The sequence below is a fragment of the Peromyscus leucopus genome, chromosome 6, assembly GCF_004664715.2.
Source record: "Peromyscus leucopus breed LL Stock chromosome 6, UCI_PerLeu_2.1, whole genome shotgun sequence".
NCBI lineage: Eukaryota > Metazoa > Chordata > Mammalia > Rodentia > Cricetidae > Peromyscus > Peromyscus leucopus.
The window spans coordinates 8,201,534-8,219,721 of record NC_051068.1 but is presented as its reverse complement, the minus strand read 5'-3'; the positions used below and the strand labels follow the sequence as shown (position 1 = coordinate 8,219,721).

Below are 18,188 nucleotides of genomic sequence, written 5' to 3'. Positions count from 1 at the left end.
GCGCTTTTCTGTAATGCCAATGGTTTGGAAGGATTCTCACTGGGCCAAACACACAGTAATAAAGGGGACAAACACAACAATGAAAGTGGTGGAAGGTGCTGACGTATTTTGAGGCATGGCTCTGCCGAGTCCTTTGAGCTGAGAGCAAAGAATGGAGCTGTCTGGAATGAAGCTAAATCTGGGGAGCATGTCTGCCAGAACTGTAGGAAGAAGCAGGATGGCCATCAAGACAGCTGTTGTATTGGCAAGGACTGCAGCATCCTTAGCACATGTCCTCTCCGTGTGTGAGCCAGTCGCCAAATGGACCATTAACACATGGAGGCAATGGTGTCATTGCCAATGACACATTAACAATGGTGTCACAGGCATCCCCTCCCCAAGCAGCACAAGGCACAACCCTTGGCTTCATCAGGGCACCTGTGTGTCACACCATGGAGCCACTACTGGGAGCTCGAAGGTCCTTGCTCTCACAGACAGGCACTAAGGAAAAGGGAATGTCCAAATGCAGGATTGCCTTTTTGATGGCAGAGATGTATAACTTATTTTTGACCCAGAAGGCTGGGGGCAGAGCTTGTTAATAACCTGGTGACTTATGATCTCTGTAGCGACAGGCCACACCAAGATCCCACAGGCAGGACTGGACAGGCTTATCATCTAGGTGATGCTTGCATTATCTGTATGGCCAGGGGCTCCTCCGAGCTCCCACAAACAGGGCAAGAGGTGGATAATAGCCCAGATGACCTCTACACTATCTGTGTACTGAGGCCACATCCGATCCTTCTAGCTCTTCAGATAACACATGTAGCCTATCTCTACAACTCACCTTGATGGAAGAAGTGATGCACTTTGTGAAGAGTTTCTTTGATGTAATTATGCCTCCTTGTGCACAAGGGATTGTGTTACAACAGGAAATGTTTTTCACACTTGCACTATACTTAAATATGCCTATAATAAACTACTCAGGGTCAGGGTAGTTTGAACCAATACTGGCTAAGTCATGTTGAACCTGATTTCCTTCTTGCCTTACTCAGATTGGCACCCTGATAGTCACAGAGACCCCTATAGGTCACAAATGAAGTGACGTCACAGCAAGGGCAGTTCTAGAATCCTCAGGACCTCCTGACCAGGTCTACAGCTGGGAGAGAGGTCAAGGTGTTGACAGACCATACAGACTCATACATCTGGAAAGGTTTTACCTGGTCCTTGCTTAGTTCTGAGGTAAGGAGGTAGATGGTAGTGAGCAAAGGAGTGATATGATCTAGAAGGTTTAGAAGGACCACTGTTGGTAATAGACTAAAGAAGCTGGGGGCAGTTAACCCTAGCCGGAGCCGAAGAGCCGAGAGCCCACTTAATCCCTCAGGGTTACACAGTCCTTGTTTCACAGCCCTCAGTAGCCTGTCTGTCTTGTAGAGAACAAGGGATCTCTGATGTCTAGAATCCTTCTAAACTTGGATGTGGTGATATTGTGTTCCCCAAAATATTGTGCACCCTAATAAACTTATCTGGAGTCAGAGAACAGAATAGCCACTAGATATAGAGGCCAGAAAATGGTGACACACATGTCTTTAATCCTAGCATTCCAGAGGCAGAGATCCACCTGGATCTCTGTGAGTTCAAGGCCACACTGGAAACAGCCAGGCATGGTGACTCATGCCTTTAATCCCAGGAAGTGATGGCAGAAAGCAGAAAGGTATATAAGGCATGAAAACCAGGAACTAAGCTGGTTAAGCTTTTAGGCTTTTAGCAGCAGTTCAGCTGAGATCCATTTGGATAAGAACTCAGAGGCTTCCAGTCTGAGGAAACAGGATCAGCTGAGGAGTTGTAAGGTGAGGAAGCTGTGGCTTGTTCTTTCTCTCTGATCTTCCAGCTTTAACCCAATACCAGGCTCCAGGTTTGTTCTCATTAATAAGACCATTTAAGATTCATGCTACACTTGGGAAATGTAGCATTCACACTTAAATCTGATGCCAGCAGCCACTAAAATACTTTTAGCAATACTTATCATATCCTCACTATTTTGTGTGCCTGAAGATGCTCATGTCACAGTGCATGTGGAGGTCAGCGGACAACCTGTGGAAATTGGTCCTCTCCTTCACCATGTGGTCCCCACGTGTGAGTGACAAAGGTTCTCTCCTTTCACCTTGTGAGCTGAGAGGATTGACCTCAGGTCATCAGGCTAGGTGGGGAGTGCCTTTACCTGCGGAAGTACCTGTTTGTTTAGATTTTAAAAGTGAAGTTACTTTAAAAACTTAAACAAATGCCACCTAGATGGTTTGATCCGGACTGACCTTAAATTGATTACCTTTAAAATGGTCGTTTGTGCTATTATCCATAAAGACGGCAGGCTACTAAAACAATGTGTGTATGTTTAGAGTCATTTCTATACTCGTGTGTATGTCCTGCACTCTGAGAGACATTGTTCTAGATTTAAAACGAATCTGGCACGGCAGGGGTGCCAAGGGGGAGAGGTCACCGGAGCCCCAGCACTGCGCTGTGAACTAGGAACAAGCCTGGCGCTGTGGCTCACCTGAAGCACTGCAGCCGGAGTCCTCGGGCGAAGCGGCCGGCTTGGTACTCCTTTCCGTCCATCATGGAGGGGACCGTCTCTGTGTCCTGCACGATGACGGCCATTTCACTGTCTCGCTTTCCCAGCATGCTCCGGTCATTGATGTTGGCAGAACCTAACGGAGGAACAACAGAAAAGAAAGAGTTCTCATGACAGCCATGGCCGACGGCTGACCCCACTCCATGCTTCTGGCTCACGACTCCCCAGTTTTGTCAAAGTTATCTAGGGAAGGTGTAGTTTAGGGAGGTAGGGGCCGCCTCAGGATTCACTCAAGTGTGGCCCTGATTATTCTAAAGCAGCTTGGAATCACAATGTCACCATCTTTGTCAGGGATTAGCTTAGCAGATGGCACCTGGCATGGTTCTGGACCACACAACATGAAGGAAAGTTTCCAAGGGCGTCTGAGAAAGCAGAACTTTCTATCATCTTCCCCATCCCTTGGATACTGGCTCCAGAAGATTCCCTCTACAGCCATCTTTCTACCATGAGGGGCTGACCCGACAAGCCAAGGCTGAAGGATGGAAAGCACGCTCAGAGGCTGAGTCGGCTCAGCAGTGATGAGCGCTTCCTGCTCTTCCAGAGGACCCACGTCCACTCCTAGCACCCACGTCAAGTGGCTCACAAGATCCTGTAGCTCTAGACCCAGAGGACCTGATGCCTTCTTCTGGCCTCCATGGACACCTGTTCACATGTGTGCACATACAGAGATACACACAATACACATAAGTGAAAATAATTGTAAAAAATCCACAGAATGCCATGGAATATTACTTTGACTATATAAAGATATGCTGTATTTGTTTATGTTGAAGAATATTTAACTATGTAAATGTGTGTTGCATTTGTTTAACTAGGAAAATATGTGTTACATTTGTTTATGCTGCATTTGTCTAATTATGTAAAGATGTGTTGCATTTGTATCACCTTGTCTGCCTAAGGCACCTGATTGCTCTAGTAAAAAGCTGAGCGGCCAATAGCTGGGCAGGAGATGGATAGACGGGGCTGGCGGGCAGAGAGAATAAGAGAGGAGAGAAGAGAGAAGAAAGGAAAGAATGAGGGAGAAATCGGGGGAGATGCTCAGGGCCAGCCAGTCAGACAGACAGACAAGGACATATAGAATGGAAGAAAGGTAAAAAGCCCTGAGGCAAAATGAAGGCCAAGAGAAACAGGTTAAATGAAGTTCTAAGAGCTAGGGGGAAAAGCATAGGGTAAGGCCAAGCATTCCTAACTAACGTTAAGTCTCCATGTCATAATATGGGGGCTGGCAGTCCGACAAAGCCTGCTACAACAAAACCCCGAAGACTCTAGTTAACACTAGAGCTTTCTTCTATTGTTTACGAAACGTTCTCCTGACTGTTTCACGTAGTTTTCTACCTGCATCCCAAAGGATACTGGTTAACTGAATCATGACGAAGTTAAAAGAAAATGGCACACCAACCAGTTCAGTCTAGAAATGGGTGGGGTTTTGTTTTTGTTTAAAAACAAAACCCAAAACACAAGAACAAGCTTTCTGGTCTTCAGCTTTTACACAACAAGGAATGTTAAATGGCAGGAAAGCTTTCACAGTCACCGGCTAATCTGAAATACAGTCTGCCGTTGGTGGCCGAGACTCTCCACCTCTGCTGGGTGGCAGGCAGCAGCTTTGGTATCAGTTTCCTTCTATTTTGAAACCTCAATTCAGGGAGGTAGCGCACACCTTTAATCCCAGCACTCGGGAGGCAGGCAGAGCTCTGTGAGTTCCAGGCCAGCCTGGTCTAGAGAGAAAACCTCAATTCACCAAGGATGTTGACTTTCAGTTGAGAAGGACTAAGCTTTCATTTATTTATTTTGTGATGTGTACTCTGGACTTCTTTTTATTACCTGATTCCTCACAATAGAAGAAATACTGTAGTGGATCACAGTAAAGTATACATATGCACTAACTAGCTTTAGGATTACACCATGAAGTTTGGCAGCTTTTTTCAATTAAAATATAAGTACAAGATTTCCCCTCTTCCCTTTCTCCTTCCAGCCCTTCCAATGCCCCTCCCACTGTCTTTTCTCAAATTTATGGCCTCTTTTCAGTTGTTGTATATGCATATACCTATAACAAAAATGATACTGTTGGATGTATAAATGCATGAACACAACCTGCTTAGTCCATTTAGTGTTACTTGAATGTATATGATTCCGGGACTGACCATTTGGTACTGGATAACCAGTGATGATCCCACCCTCAGCATCCCTTAGATGCCTGCGGTTCTTTGTTTAGGCGTGAGACTTCTCCCTGTGAGACTTCCCTCCCGTGTTAGGTGTTGTGCTGGTTTCGGGTCTGTCTTAGGCAGCCGTGTTGGGGAGACCAGGGCTGCAGGTGGGGAGAATTTACTGGAACACAGCATTTGCATCGCCCTCTCTAGCCCAGGCATTCCTTCCTAGGTGTCTGAACAGAATTCCCATGGTGCTCTTTGGGGACTTGGCTCTCTTCTGCCCTAAGAGAGGCCACTCCGAGACTGTGTCTGCAGGACTGGGTGGGTGGTGCTTCTCTAGCCAAGATCAGAACCCTGTGGTGTGGGAGCCAGCCTGGAGCCCCGACATATTTATCCACTAACCCCAACCCCCTCCCATGGCAGCCGCCCCCGACTCCCGCGGCAGGAGTACAGGAGTACACTCCTGGCGCTGTGAAATGTCGAGACAGAAGCAAGTGCTGTCTGCACAAGCCAGCCTAACAGGCCTAGCAGGAAGGGAAGATCTTCCCCAGAGATGCCGGGTCTCTCCACGTGGCTATAGAAATGGCTGTAGAAACAGTGGGCACCGAGGAAATGGGAATTCCTCCCACCCGCCCCCAGCCCGAAATCCCATGCTGGGAGAAAAAGAAGGTCGCCCCAGACGGGAACTTGTCTCCTGGCAAGAGATTCCACAGCTGTTACAACTTATCAGAGCACCTTACAACACGAGACTGAAGCTCACAGTGATGAGTCAGCGTGGGCAGGGCCGCACCTTGATGGCCAGTGCTTAGATGTTCATAACCTTGGCTCTATATTTAAAACTCAGTCTTAGCCGGGCGGTGGGGGTTTCAGTCGGGGCAGAGGGGCGACTCTGGAGTGAGCCAGCTGCTACGTGAGTCAGAAACCATAAGAGAACTTCTAAAAAAAAAAAAAAAAAAAAAACTCAGTCTTACTGCAGAACCCTGAAGATGGACTTGGGGGCTTCGCTGGGTCTCTTTTCCCTCTAAGATGGCCACATTGAATAAATCTGTCTCTCTCTTTCTTTCTTTCTTTCTTTCTTTTTTTTTTTTTTTTTTTTTTTTTTTTTTTTTTTCTTCTTTCTTCTTTCTTCTCTCTTTCTCTTCTCTCTCTCTCTCTCTCTCTGTTTTCCATTATTAAACTGGCTCTTTTAATTGACTTGTTAAGGAGTGTGGCTTGGGGCACAGGCTGTGACCCTCAGGTTTGATAAAATGAGGACTAGTGATCACATCCCCAGAACCCATGTAAATGCTGGGCAGGCACGGAGATCCACCTGCAACCCCAGTGTAAGGTAGGCAGAGACAGCCAGTCCTGGGGCAGGTTGCCTAGCTAGGCTCCAGATCTTAGATGAACTTAATAAATAATACTAACAGGGAAAGACTGATAAGTGTGTTACCTCCAGTCTTTCTGTTAAATATTTCTGTGTTCTGAAAATGAAACTCAGAAAATGAGTTGCAGGATTGGGGCATACCTCATTTCTACATAAAAAAGAGGAAAAGGAAGGAGGGATATGGGGTACATAGAGTGGTTATAGGTTCTGGGTGCCTTTTGAGGAACACAGTACTGGAGGCTTCATTGGGTGATGAGAGACGCCAGCTGGGGCTCCGTTTTCCCCATTATTTAGCAATTTCGATGAGATCACCTTCGTATTTGTATATATTTTGGGAAGCTTCTGCGGTATTAGGTTTCCATACACCCCTTAGACAGTCCTTGTTTAGATGCTCCTCCCTGTATTCCCTCTGTCATCCACCTCTTCCCTCCTCCTCCTCATTTGATCCTCCCGTTCTAGTCCCCACCTTGTCCATCATAATTATCTATTTCATGTCCTCTTCCTAGGGAGATCCATCCCTACCTGCTAGCCTCTTACTCTATCCCTAATTCCCATGGTTATAGGGATTGTAGCCTGCCTATTGAAGATTAACAGCTAACATTTACATATAATTGGATACACACCATATTTGTCTTTTTGGATCTGGGCTACCTCACTCAGGATGATTTTTTTCCTAGCTCCATCCATTTACCTGGTTTTATGTTGAGGTCTTTGGTCTATCTGGAGTCATGTTTTGTTCAGTATAATAAGTCACTATAGAAGAGTGGTTCTCAATCTTCCTAGTGCTATGACCTTTTAATTCCTCATGTTGTAGAGACTCCCAACCATAAAATTATTTTTGTTGCTACTTCACAATTGTAATTTTGCTACTGTTACGAATTATAATATAAATATTTGTGTTTTCTGATGCTCTTAGGTAACACCAGTGAAAGGCTCATTCAAATTTGGGGGTACAACCCACAGGTTGAGAACCATTGCTATTGAGTAAAGGATGTTGGAATACAATGCTTTTTTAAAAAAATTCTGCACAAATATTAAAAGAATCCATTTCTCCAGTCTTTCTCCCTATGTGTGTATATGTATACAGATATTCAAGCTATGTTTACAGACATTTAAATACATGTATGCACCTATATACACACTGAGATATATACCCTTGCTTCAGAAATACATTTTTCCAAACTATATTCTAGATAAGACATCTCATTACTGCTAGTTATGAGATTTTTTTTCCCTTTCTCAGTGAAGAATAGAGATAAAAAGGACATATAACTGCCAAAAAGTGTCAAAATACTCCATGACCTTGAGCTTCTTAAAAAAGACCAGGGAGTTACCTTAATAAGGCTAAGAAGCTATGTTTTATTTAAAACTGCTGGGGATGTCTTTCTGTATGCTGTGAGTGTGTTGCTCTGACTGATTGATAAATAAAATGCTAATTGGCCAGTAGCCAGGCAGGAAGTATAGTATAGGTGGGAACAGCAGAGAGGAGAATGCTGGGAAATGGAAGGCTGAGTCAGGAGACGCTGCCAGCCACTGCTGCCATGAGACGCAAGATGTGAAGGCAGAACTGGGAAAAGGTACCAAGGCACGTGGCTAAACATAAATAAGAATTATGGGTTAGTTTAAGTGTTAAAGTTAGTCAGTGGTAGGCCTGAGCTAATGGCTGAGCAGTTTAATTAATATAAGCCTCTGCATGTTTACTTGGGTTCAAGTGGCCACAGGGCCATGTGGGTCAGGCAGGAACAGGATAACTTCAGCTACATAAAACAGATGAGCAGGATTTCTAGCAGTGCCTTGTACCATCTCCACTGATAACACAAATACACACACACACACACACACACACACCACTCAGTTTTCAGAATGATCATGTGCTGGCTAGTTTTATGCCAACCTGACACAAGCTAGGGTCATCTGAAAAAAGGAAAGCTCAGTTGTTAAAATGCCTCCATAAGATCTGGTTGTAGAGCATTTTCTTAATTGGTGATTGATGGGAAGGCCCAGTCCACTGAGGGTGGTGCCATCTCTGGGCAGGTATTCCTGGGTTCCATAAGAAAGCAGGCTGACCAAGCAGCACTCCTCCATGGCCCCTGCATCAGCTCCTGCCTCCAGGTTCCTGCCCTGTTTGAGTTCCTGTCCTGACTTCCTTCAGTGATGAACAGCAATGGGGAAGTGTAAGCCAAACAGCCCTTTCCTCCCCAAGGTGCTTTGGTCATGGTGTTTCACCACAGCAATAGAAACCCTGACTAGGACAAGTTATTAATGTTCTGCATCTCGTTCATCTTTCCAGTGTTCGTTCATTAACAATATTAAATGGGAAACAATTCAGTGATGTTGACGCAGGATGTACAATGTTTATAAAACCAGAGGGAGGCTGAATATCCACCCTTCTGGCCCAGAAGGTCCAATCCAGAATGTGCAGCCTCTCTCCTGAACCAGTGAGGGGAGAGCACTCGTGCCATTCGTTAAAGAAGGACATTGATCTGAAAACAGGACTGTGTCATTTCACTAAAACACAATTCTCTCTCCACTTCCACCCGGATCAGCAAAGCTGACAGTTCCACACCTTGATTGAGAGTATCCAAAACATAAACATAGGAAAAGTACCGGTAAGCACACTGACGGCAAGACCTTAGCATCCTTCCGGCCTTGACTGTGACCTGACCCTAGATCTGTAGGGAAGGTCAGATGATGTGGGATCGGCACAGACCACACACAAGCTTCTCTTGTTTGAAATGTTCCCTTGCTGATTTCCTCTCCTTCCGATCCCAGAACTCTAGGCACTTGGATTCAAATAAAAATAAGGGAATACTAAAGAATTAATCAAATGAGGGCTAGTGGCATGGCTCAGCAGATAAGGACACTTGCTGCCAAGCCTGAAGACTGGAGTTCAGTCTCCAGGACCCTCTTGGTGGAAACACACTCAAGCTGGCTTCTGACTTCCACACACAAATGCAGAACATGCACATAATCATCAACCAGCCAAATGAACAAAAGTAAACATTTTTAAAGAATCAGTGTGATCAGCAGGTGAACAGATGTGAGGTTTAAGGTCCTGCTTCTAAATACTGTGAGTACACAAAGTCCCTTTTGTTGCTCTGGATCTCTAATTCTGGATAGGTTAAAAAACAAAACAACAACAAGAAGACAGGTTAGGGAGGATGTCGCTGAAACAGGGGAGGTGTTCTATGACAAATCTCAGCTGCCACGGAAGCCCGGAAAAGCAAGGACAACTGAGGCGCAGGAGCGTGCGCACAGACGCGGGAGCATGGGCACAGGCGCGGGAGCGTGCGCACAGACGCGGGAGCGTGGGCACAGGCGCGGGAGCGTGGGCACAGGCGCGGGAGCGTGCGCACGGCGCGGGAGCGTGGGCAGGCGGGGAGCGTGCGCAGGGCGGGAGCGGGGCACGGCGGGAGCGTGGGCACAGGCGCGGGAGCGTGCGCACAGGCGCGGGAGCGTGCGCACAGACCTCATACTTACCGATCACAACTGTGCTGTCATCGGCAATTAGCAGCTTGCTGTGGACATAGATGAGCTCAGTGACCAGGCTCCCTTCCAGCTCGGCGTGTGTTCTCAGGCCACAAAACGATATGTAGTTTATCCACTGGTTACCAACTGGGGGCCAAGAAGAGAACGCTAAGATCAATATGACCACGCCCAACAAAGGTGCATCAGTTTTGTTTTCCAAGACACATAGACATTTAAGCAGATTATATATATGTGTGTGTGTGTGTGTGTGTGTGTGTGTGTGTGTGTTTGTGGTGTGTGTATTATATATATAATCTTTTGCAAAATTTAGCCAGGAATTTTTATGATAAAGGGAATTATATTAATAACTTGAATGAGTATCCTAGTTTTATTCTGTTGCCATGACAAAACATTCTGTCAAAGAATTTTTAGGGAAGGAAAGGATTTATTTGACTTATCCTCCCAGGTCACAGTCCATCACTGAGGGAAGTCAGGGCAGGAACTCAAGGCAGGAACTTGAAGCAGAGGCCAGAGGAAGGATGCTGGCCAGCTCACTCTCCAGCTTGTTTCCTGGCTTACACTTAGGTCATATCTATCCTGGAACCACCACCCAGGGTTGGTGCAGCCCGCATCAGATGGGACTCCCTACACCAACTAACAGTCAGTGTCCCTCATAGATACATCCCCAGGCCAACACGAGGTAAGCAACTCTTCAACTGAGGTTTCCTCCTTTGGCGACTCTAGGCTGTCGTCAAAGCTAACTAGGACAATGACTACATTACAACAAAATCATATTGGAATGTCTTCTGCCTTTGGCTGAGACAATCTAGAAATTACTCCAATCGGAGCCCTTCCATGATTTGGTGAGTTAACTACTGATGTGTGGAGGCAGGAAGGACAACACAAGATTTCAGTGTCATGGCTGCTTCTGCCTCGGCTGACACCCGCTGCAGCTTAAGCCAGAGGACAAGTGCTTGTCAAAACCATTGAATGACTGTCGCACAGTCCTGGGTGGCAGTCCAGTCTGCTGACTACCTAGAACGGTTGCCAATTAAATACCCCTCCCCAGGATGGGGCGGAGTGCCGTGAACTACTGTCTTCATGACGGCCACTGTGCTCAGGAACTCACAGTCGCTGTGGTTACCTGTACAGGAAGGGGCCCCATCAACATCCCATCATAGGTGGGGGAGGGTCTCTCGAGAGCGCCGTCTCCCAGAGCTGTTGGCACTTACGGGCTTGGCTGCTGGCGAAAGAGCAGCCATTTCTTCAGGGGGTAACCACTGCTAAGCTGCCCACGCTCCTGCAAGCAATGCTGACTAACCTCAGCGAGTCACTAAAAAACTAAGCAATATGAAAGCAGGAGTGGGATTGGTTGAGGAGGAGGAGATGGGAGGGGTCCACAAAGGGTGAAATGAAAATACATCATATGCATGTGTGCAATTGTCAAAGAATTTTTAAAAATTTTCCCTTCAAGATCAATATTAGGAAAAGAAAATAAGCTTTATTATGCTGGACACTGGGAGATTTTGTTTCAAACGAACAGTAGCAGGCTTGTACTGTAAATAGCTGCTCACTCATCTTGCCATGAAAGAAGAACTGCATTCTACACCAGCTATAGTCACTACATGGTCTGAGTGTCGGTCACAAGGTTGTATGGTCCCCTCCCTCACAGGTGTCCTGCACAAAGTCTGAGACTCAGAACAAATGGAGAGGAGCCAAGCTGTCATGAATTCTAACAGAAAGAAAAGTTGAGACTGTATCTTTCTCTAGGAGATTATGAAACATAGTAATAGGTCCAGTGGTAACTCAGATTCTGTTTGCTGAGCCCCATTTATTACTTAGATTTTCTGCTTTGCCATGGATGCTCTATTCAGTTCAGGTGTCTTGGAAAGAAAGTTATTCCTAAGTACTCACAGGGAGTCCGTCACTGACAGATCACCTTCTCCGAACGTACGTGAATGATCTCAGAGCTGTGTTGATGCACTGGTGCTTTTTACTTCTGAAAGCTCTACAGACATTAAATATTCACAAATTCCACACCCCACATATTAGTGTTACATTAGAACAACGTTTAAGTTCCAGGTGTGTGTGACCTGCAGCCAGCGGGTTTCATGAGCCCTAGGACAGTATGAACAAGGCCCAACACAAATCACAAACATACTTAAAACATTGATTTGGGGGTGGGGCAGAGACACAATTTTTTGTAACTTAATTCCATACTTCTTGAGCATGAATTTTGCAGATGGCAATATCAAGAGGCTGGACATGGACCATTACTTCCTTTAGAAAACCTCCTCTGGCCAGGTAATGGTGCCACAGGTCTTTAATCCCAACACTCAAAAGCAGAGGTAGGGGGATTTCTAAGTTCCGGGACAGCCAGGGCGACACAGAGAAACCCTGTCTCAACAAACAAAACATCTCCTCTGAGTAAAAAGAAGGGAGTATGTCCTCCTTTGTGTCCATACAGTTCTGGAAAGTACTTCTAAAAAGGCCTGATTTTTACAGACACTGTAGAGTACACTTCTCCGGCACCAGCACTGTACCACATGGCCTGGCATCATTGTTACTTAAGGCCCCAGTGCCTGAACTTTGGATTTCTCTGTATCATCTAGGGCGGGCGTGTGATCCAGAGTGTAACATTTTAAGACACAGGTCCTCGCTCATCTCGCAGGACTTGCTAAAGGCGGATTACAGCTGCATGTGGGGTTCAGGGGAGGTATTTAAAGCTCCAGGGAAGTTACAGGGGGGAAGGAAAGGGGAGAGAGGAGGAAGGCAGTGTAGAAGGGACATGGGGGGGGTGATAAAATGTCAGCAGATAGACACACAGGATGAAAGGACGGATCGAGCCCCAGAAATTGTCCTATAAGGCTGGAATTAGGGTTCAGAGTGACGTCTTGGTGGATAAAGGCTTCTGCCTCACAAACCTGAGTTTGATCCCTGGAACTAATGGAAAGGTGGGAAGAGAGAACTGATTCCTGAAAGTTGTTCTCTGACCTCCACACAGGAGAGGTGGCATGTGTCTTCCACCAGTAATAATTAAGTGAATAAATTATATTAAGAATCTGAAAGTATTTAAAAATAATTTTTAAAGATCAGTTATACTGACTAGTGGCCAGCAGCCTGGACTTTAAGATATGTCTGAAGTCCATGTTTGCACTGTTGGCCTGTCAGCCAAGCACTTGTTGACCAGGGATGCCCAGCCATCCCACAGCTGGCCTGTCAGTCAGCCAAGCATGTGTCATCAGGGACACTCTGCCTACAGAGCATACCTAACCTTCTACTCTGCCTCACTCAGGAGGCTCAGAAAGTGAAAAAGGGCCCGGAGGAGAAAACTAACAGTGCAGATTCTAAAGGAAGAGGGGGAAGAAGAAGAAGAAGAAGAAGGAAGGAAGAAGGAAGGAAGGAAGGAAGGAAGGAAGGAAGGAAGCAGGTAGGGAGGAGAGACAATAAGAAAAGGTCCTGGCTAGAAGGGAGCCGCCATGGACATTCTCTGGGGCCTGTCAGCTACAACTGGTGCATCTAAGACAGTAATGACTCCCACCTCCCTCCTCACGTGCTTTCTAGCGAAGGGAGACAAGGGAAATTGAGAACTGGTACTTTATTCTGTGAAGAAAACTGACTTCACATGAAACGAACACAAAGTCGGGGGCACTACCAAGTTACAAAAGAGAAAAACTCCAACAACACAGATAAACACCACTGTGAAAGGGGGGAGACAAGTCCTGGGGTGATTCCCAGGTGATGGCATATAGACTCTGCAGACAACATTCCAGAACTATCCTTCTGGGTACCAGAAGGAAGGTGGGCTCCAATGTGTGCTGGAAGTTCACAGGCCATTTTCATTAAAAATACAAACACAAAAACACCAAGAATTATCACCTAAGGCTTATTACTTAAAATTGGAGTTTTGGGTATCTGAGTATTTATAATGCTGTTTGAATACTCCTGGCCACTAATTTACTTGGTCCTAAAAGGTTATAATTTACAAAATTATAAAAATGGTAAGGAAATGCTTTAAACTGGACATTAGGTCTCTGGAGACTATAGGCTTGGAGACTGGCTGGGGCTGGAATTCTTTTCAGGACATTTAACATTGTCACAGTAGCAGTTTTGTTATTCAAATTGACTGGAGCACCAACCTCTGGGCACTGCAGTCTGCCACCCAATCAGAGAGCAACCACCCAGTCAGAGAGCAGCCACCCAATCAGAGAGCAGCCACCCAGTCAGAGAGCAGCCACCCAGTCAGAGAGCAGCCACCCAGTCAGAGAGCAGCCACCCAGTCAGAGAGCAGCCACCCAGTCAGAGAGCAGCCACCCATCAGAGAGCAGGCTGCTGGGGCCTTCAAACCCACCAGCACTAACAAGCCAAACCAACAATGAGACCCTGTGCGTCAGAAAAGGGGCCTGTGTAATTAGTCTTTTCTCCCCGTGTTCAGGATCTGGACATCCCCCACCAAGAGGCCCTATGTTGACTTGTTCCCAGCGTGCTTAGAAACTTTCCCCCAAGCAGGCTTGCCATTGAAATTGTTTCTTGTGTTAAAATCCAATTTATTTCTCCTGAATGCAAAGGCAACAAAAAGGGGCTGGAGCCAAGGAAAGCACTTTCTATTAAGCTCGGGGCATTTTCACAGTTGAGAAACGAAACAATAACGTGCTTTGATTCCTCACTCTCCTATAATCTCATGTTCACTTTCCAAGCCCCCATCAGGCAGCTTGGGATGCCTTTCCTGCTCTGTCGTATCAATATGTCTTTTTATAGATTGATTCATCAGCCCATAGAGATGAAGGTGATACTCTGGGACATCTGCTCTCTCCTGGGTACAGTCAGTGAAAACTTCCTAAATACACAGCAATGATAGACATATGTGTGCATACATAATATACCTGCAGGAGAGTCGTTCTCAACCTGTGGGCCATGACCCCTTTAGGGGTTGCATATCAGATATCCTGCATATCAGATATTTACATTACAATTCATAATAGTGAAATTACAGTTATGAATTAGCAATGAAAATAATTTTATGGTTGGGGGTCACCACAACATGAGGGTCACAGCATTAGGAAGGTTGCGAACCACTGCTGTGGGGAAGCCTAAGCCTATTTATTCTTTCATCTATCTATTTTTTTGGATGGGGGGCAGAGTCTCACTATGCAGCTCTGGCTGTCCTGGAACTTACTATGTAAACCAACCTGGCCTTGAACTCATAGAAACTGGCTCCTGCCTCCTGAGTGCTGGAATTAAAGATGTGGATTACCACATCCAGCTAAACCCATGACTTTCAAAGCTATCAAATCCCCTAAAAAGTCATAAAAGTCCATAAATGTCTCCAAAACCTCCATAGCATGAAACTTCCCCCATTCTAATTGTATACACAGGGCTGGGAATGTGGATTCAGTGCAGAGTGCTTACTTAGCGTGTGCAAGCCTCTCTATTCAACCCCATAAGTGCAAATAAAAAGTGCATAATTCAATAGGCGGTTTTTATAGTTTACTTATTTGAGACAAGCTCTCACTATGTAGACCAGGCTAGCTTCCAACTCACAGAGACCCCTGTGCCTCCCAAGTGCTGGTATTAAAGGTTTTGTACTGCCACACCCCACAGATTTTTTTGTTTTAGGCAGAGTTTTTGAGACTCATCTTTCATGTATCCCAAGTTGTCCTTGAACATGCTGCATAACTGACTGCTTACCTCTACTTTCTGAATGCTTGGATTCCAGATGTGCACACCTTTACAGGTTTATATGGTGCTGAGATTGAACCTAGGGCTTTATACAGCCAGCCAAGCACTGTGCCAATTGAGCTGCATTCCCAGGCCCAATTCAGTAGATTTTTAAAAAGCATATTCACAAGACTGTATAACCATCACCGCTACTTAATTTTAAGATATTTTATACTCCCAGGCCCATCTAATCGGCATCTGATCCTACCTACTCTTCCCAGACTTTAACAACCACTATAGAACTTTCTATCGCTATGGATTTGCCTATTAACGACATTTCATAAAAAATGTAACCATACGGCACATGGCCTATTGTGCCTGGCTTCTTTCAGTTGACTGCTAGTCCCTTATATATATGATGAACGAACATTTTTCTCTCACTCTTTTTTCTTTCTTTCTCCTCCATTTAAGAATGTACCTCTAGAAAGAACTGCAGCAGGGAAAGGGGGTACCTTGGTTTGTTTCCTTCTTTATCCACAGTTGTCTCAAATATTATGGAAAATGGTTATGGTATAGGCTGTAAGAAAATACTATGAGCTCATGGATCACTCGGTTTAACATAGCAAAACTGGCCATCTTACAAGAAGCCATCTATAGGTCCAACACAGTTCTTCACAGACCTTGAAAGAACAATACTCAACTTCATATGGAAAAACAAAAAACTCAGGATAGCTAAAAGAATCCTGTACATAAAGGAACTTCCAGAGGTCTCACCAGCCCTGAGTTCAAGCTCTGCTATAGAGCTATAGTAATAAAAACAGCTTGGTATTGGCATAAAAACACACACATTGATCAATGGAATCGAATCAAAGACCCAGACATTAATCCACACATCTATGGACACTTGATTTTTAACAAAGAAGTCAAAACTATACAATAGAGAAAGGAAGCATCTTCAACAAATGGTGCTGGCATAACTGGATGTCAGCATGTAGTGAATGCAAATAGATGCATATCTATCACATATCTATCAAAACTTGAGTCCAAGTGGATCAAAGACCTCAACATAAATCCAGTTACTCTGAATCTGATAGAAGAGAAAGGGAGGAATAGCCTTGAACGCATTGGCACAGGAGACCACTTCCTGACTATAACACCAGTAGTACAGACACTAAGATTGACAATTAATAAATGGAACCTCCTGAAATGGAGAGGCTTCTGTAAGGTAAAGGACACTGTCAATTGGACAAAATGGCAGCCTACAGAATGGGAAAAGATCTTCATCTCCTTATCTGACAGAGGTCTGATCACTAAAATATATAAAGAATTCAAGAAAATAGACATCAAAACCCAAGTAATTCAATTAAAAATGGGGTACAGACTTAAACAGATAATTCTCAACAGGGATGACCTGTATGGGGTTGTGGTAGTGGATAAGCCGAGAATAAAGTAGACAGTCCTCATGAGGCCCCTCAGTTATCACTGAAATGATAAAAACATTGCAGAGCTCTTTCCTCCATACACCTCATGCAGAGTGTTTTCATTTGAATGTTGGCTTGGGCAATTTAATGAGAAAACGTGGTTTACCTAAGTTGAGCATTTTGTGAAGAAGCTTGGGTGAACAAAGTTCTATAAGAACACTACACGGACAGTCATGGATACCACGACAGTTATTTTGATTACGATCTGAGGTGCGTGTGAGTGAGGGGTTTTCTAGACGACGTTAGTTAAAGGAAGGTCAAGTGTGAGCAGCAGCATCCATGAGTGGGTTCCAGACTGAATAAAAAGAACAAAGGGAGCCGGGCAGTGGTGGCCTTTAATCCCAGCACTCGGGAGGCAGAGTCAGGCGGATCTCTGTGAGTTCAAGGCCAGCTTGAGCTACCAAGTGAGTCCAGGAAAGGTGCAAAGCTACACAGAGAAACCCTGTGTCGAAAAACCAAAAAAACAAAGGGTACACCAGCATTCATCCTGTTCTGCTCCCTGACTGAATTCAATGTGACCAGCCTCCACAGCATCTGCCGCCATGACTTCCCCGCCATGACGGATTGCACCTTCAAACCGTAAGCTGGAATTGACCTCTCCCTCCCATAAGCTGCTTTGTCACATATTGGTCAAAACAAGGAAAATATTTAATAGATGCTGCCACCTTCATATCTAGTCCTATTAACTCTTGATGTTTCCTAGACACAATCACAGAAGAAAAGAAAAACTACTTACGCTCTGGCTTTAATTGTCCAAGGATGGAGTTCTCCCCTCTGCACATGGTTCTGAAAGCATGTAAAGAAATAGTTATGGACATTCCAACAACCAAGTCTTACAGCAATACCTGTGGATGTAACCCTAACCCAAGCAAAAACAAAACAAGTACTTTCATAAGAAAATGCTATACCCACTTTCAAAAGTTAAAACCACAATAGGAAATACTTTTGTAATGTTACTGAAAAGACATAATTATTTTGATGTGAGCCAATAGAAGAGTTATAAAATTGATACCAGATTTCAAAAAGAGAGATGGGCTATGAATGAACTTTCCCTTAGGAAATTTTGTGATAGCAAAAATAAGACTGAGGAGTCTTTGAAGATAAGAGCGTTTACATAATCGTCCTGCTCTCTGGGGCGAAAGGGGCAAACCCTTGCTCATGAGAGCACCAAGAAGTAAGCAGACTATTATACAGGGTTATTTCCATCAAAATAAGCAAAAATCTGTAAAAATGTAAAATGTGAAAAATCAAGTTTTAAATAACGGCTCTGTTGATGGTTTCTGTTCCTCGAGACTGTTAAATACTGATGACTCTAAACGACGGAAAAGCAAGGGGTTCGGAGGCCACCCCTGCCCTAGGGTTACACAGTTCCGGGGGGACATTTTCTTCAGTGGCGCAGTCTTGGAAAGACTCACGTCCACAAAGCACCTCTCAAGTGTGCTCCTGTAAACAGCACTGACGGA

The 18,188-nt window shown here is 45.0% G+C and overlaps 1 protein-coding gene across 1 annotated transcript in view; it reads right to left on the bottom strand.

Moving 5' to 3' along the window:
- The window catches only part of Pld1 (phospholipase D1), a 223,088-nt gene that overhangs the window by 13,493 nt on the left and 191,407 nt on the right, over window positions 1-18,188 (bottom strand). Inside the window, exons 25-27 of the mRNA XM_037207272.1 lie at window positions 17,462-17,511; window positions 9,599-9,733; window positions 2,528-2,681 (exon numbers count right to left, since the gene is read on the bottom strand). Of these exons, the coding sequence (XP_037063167.1) occupies window positions 2,528-2,681; window positions 9,599-9,733; window positions 17,462-17,511 (339 nt within the window). The remainder of the gene's footprint in view (window positions 1-2,527; window positions 2,682-9,598; window positions 9,734-17,461; window positions 17,512-18,188) is intronic.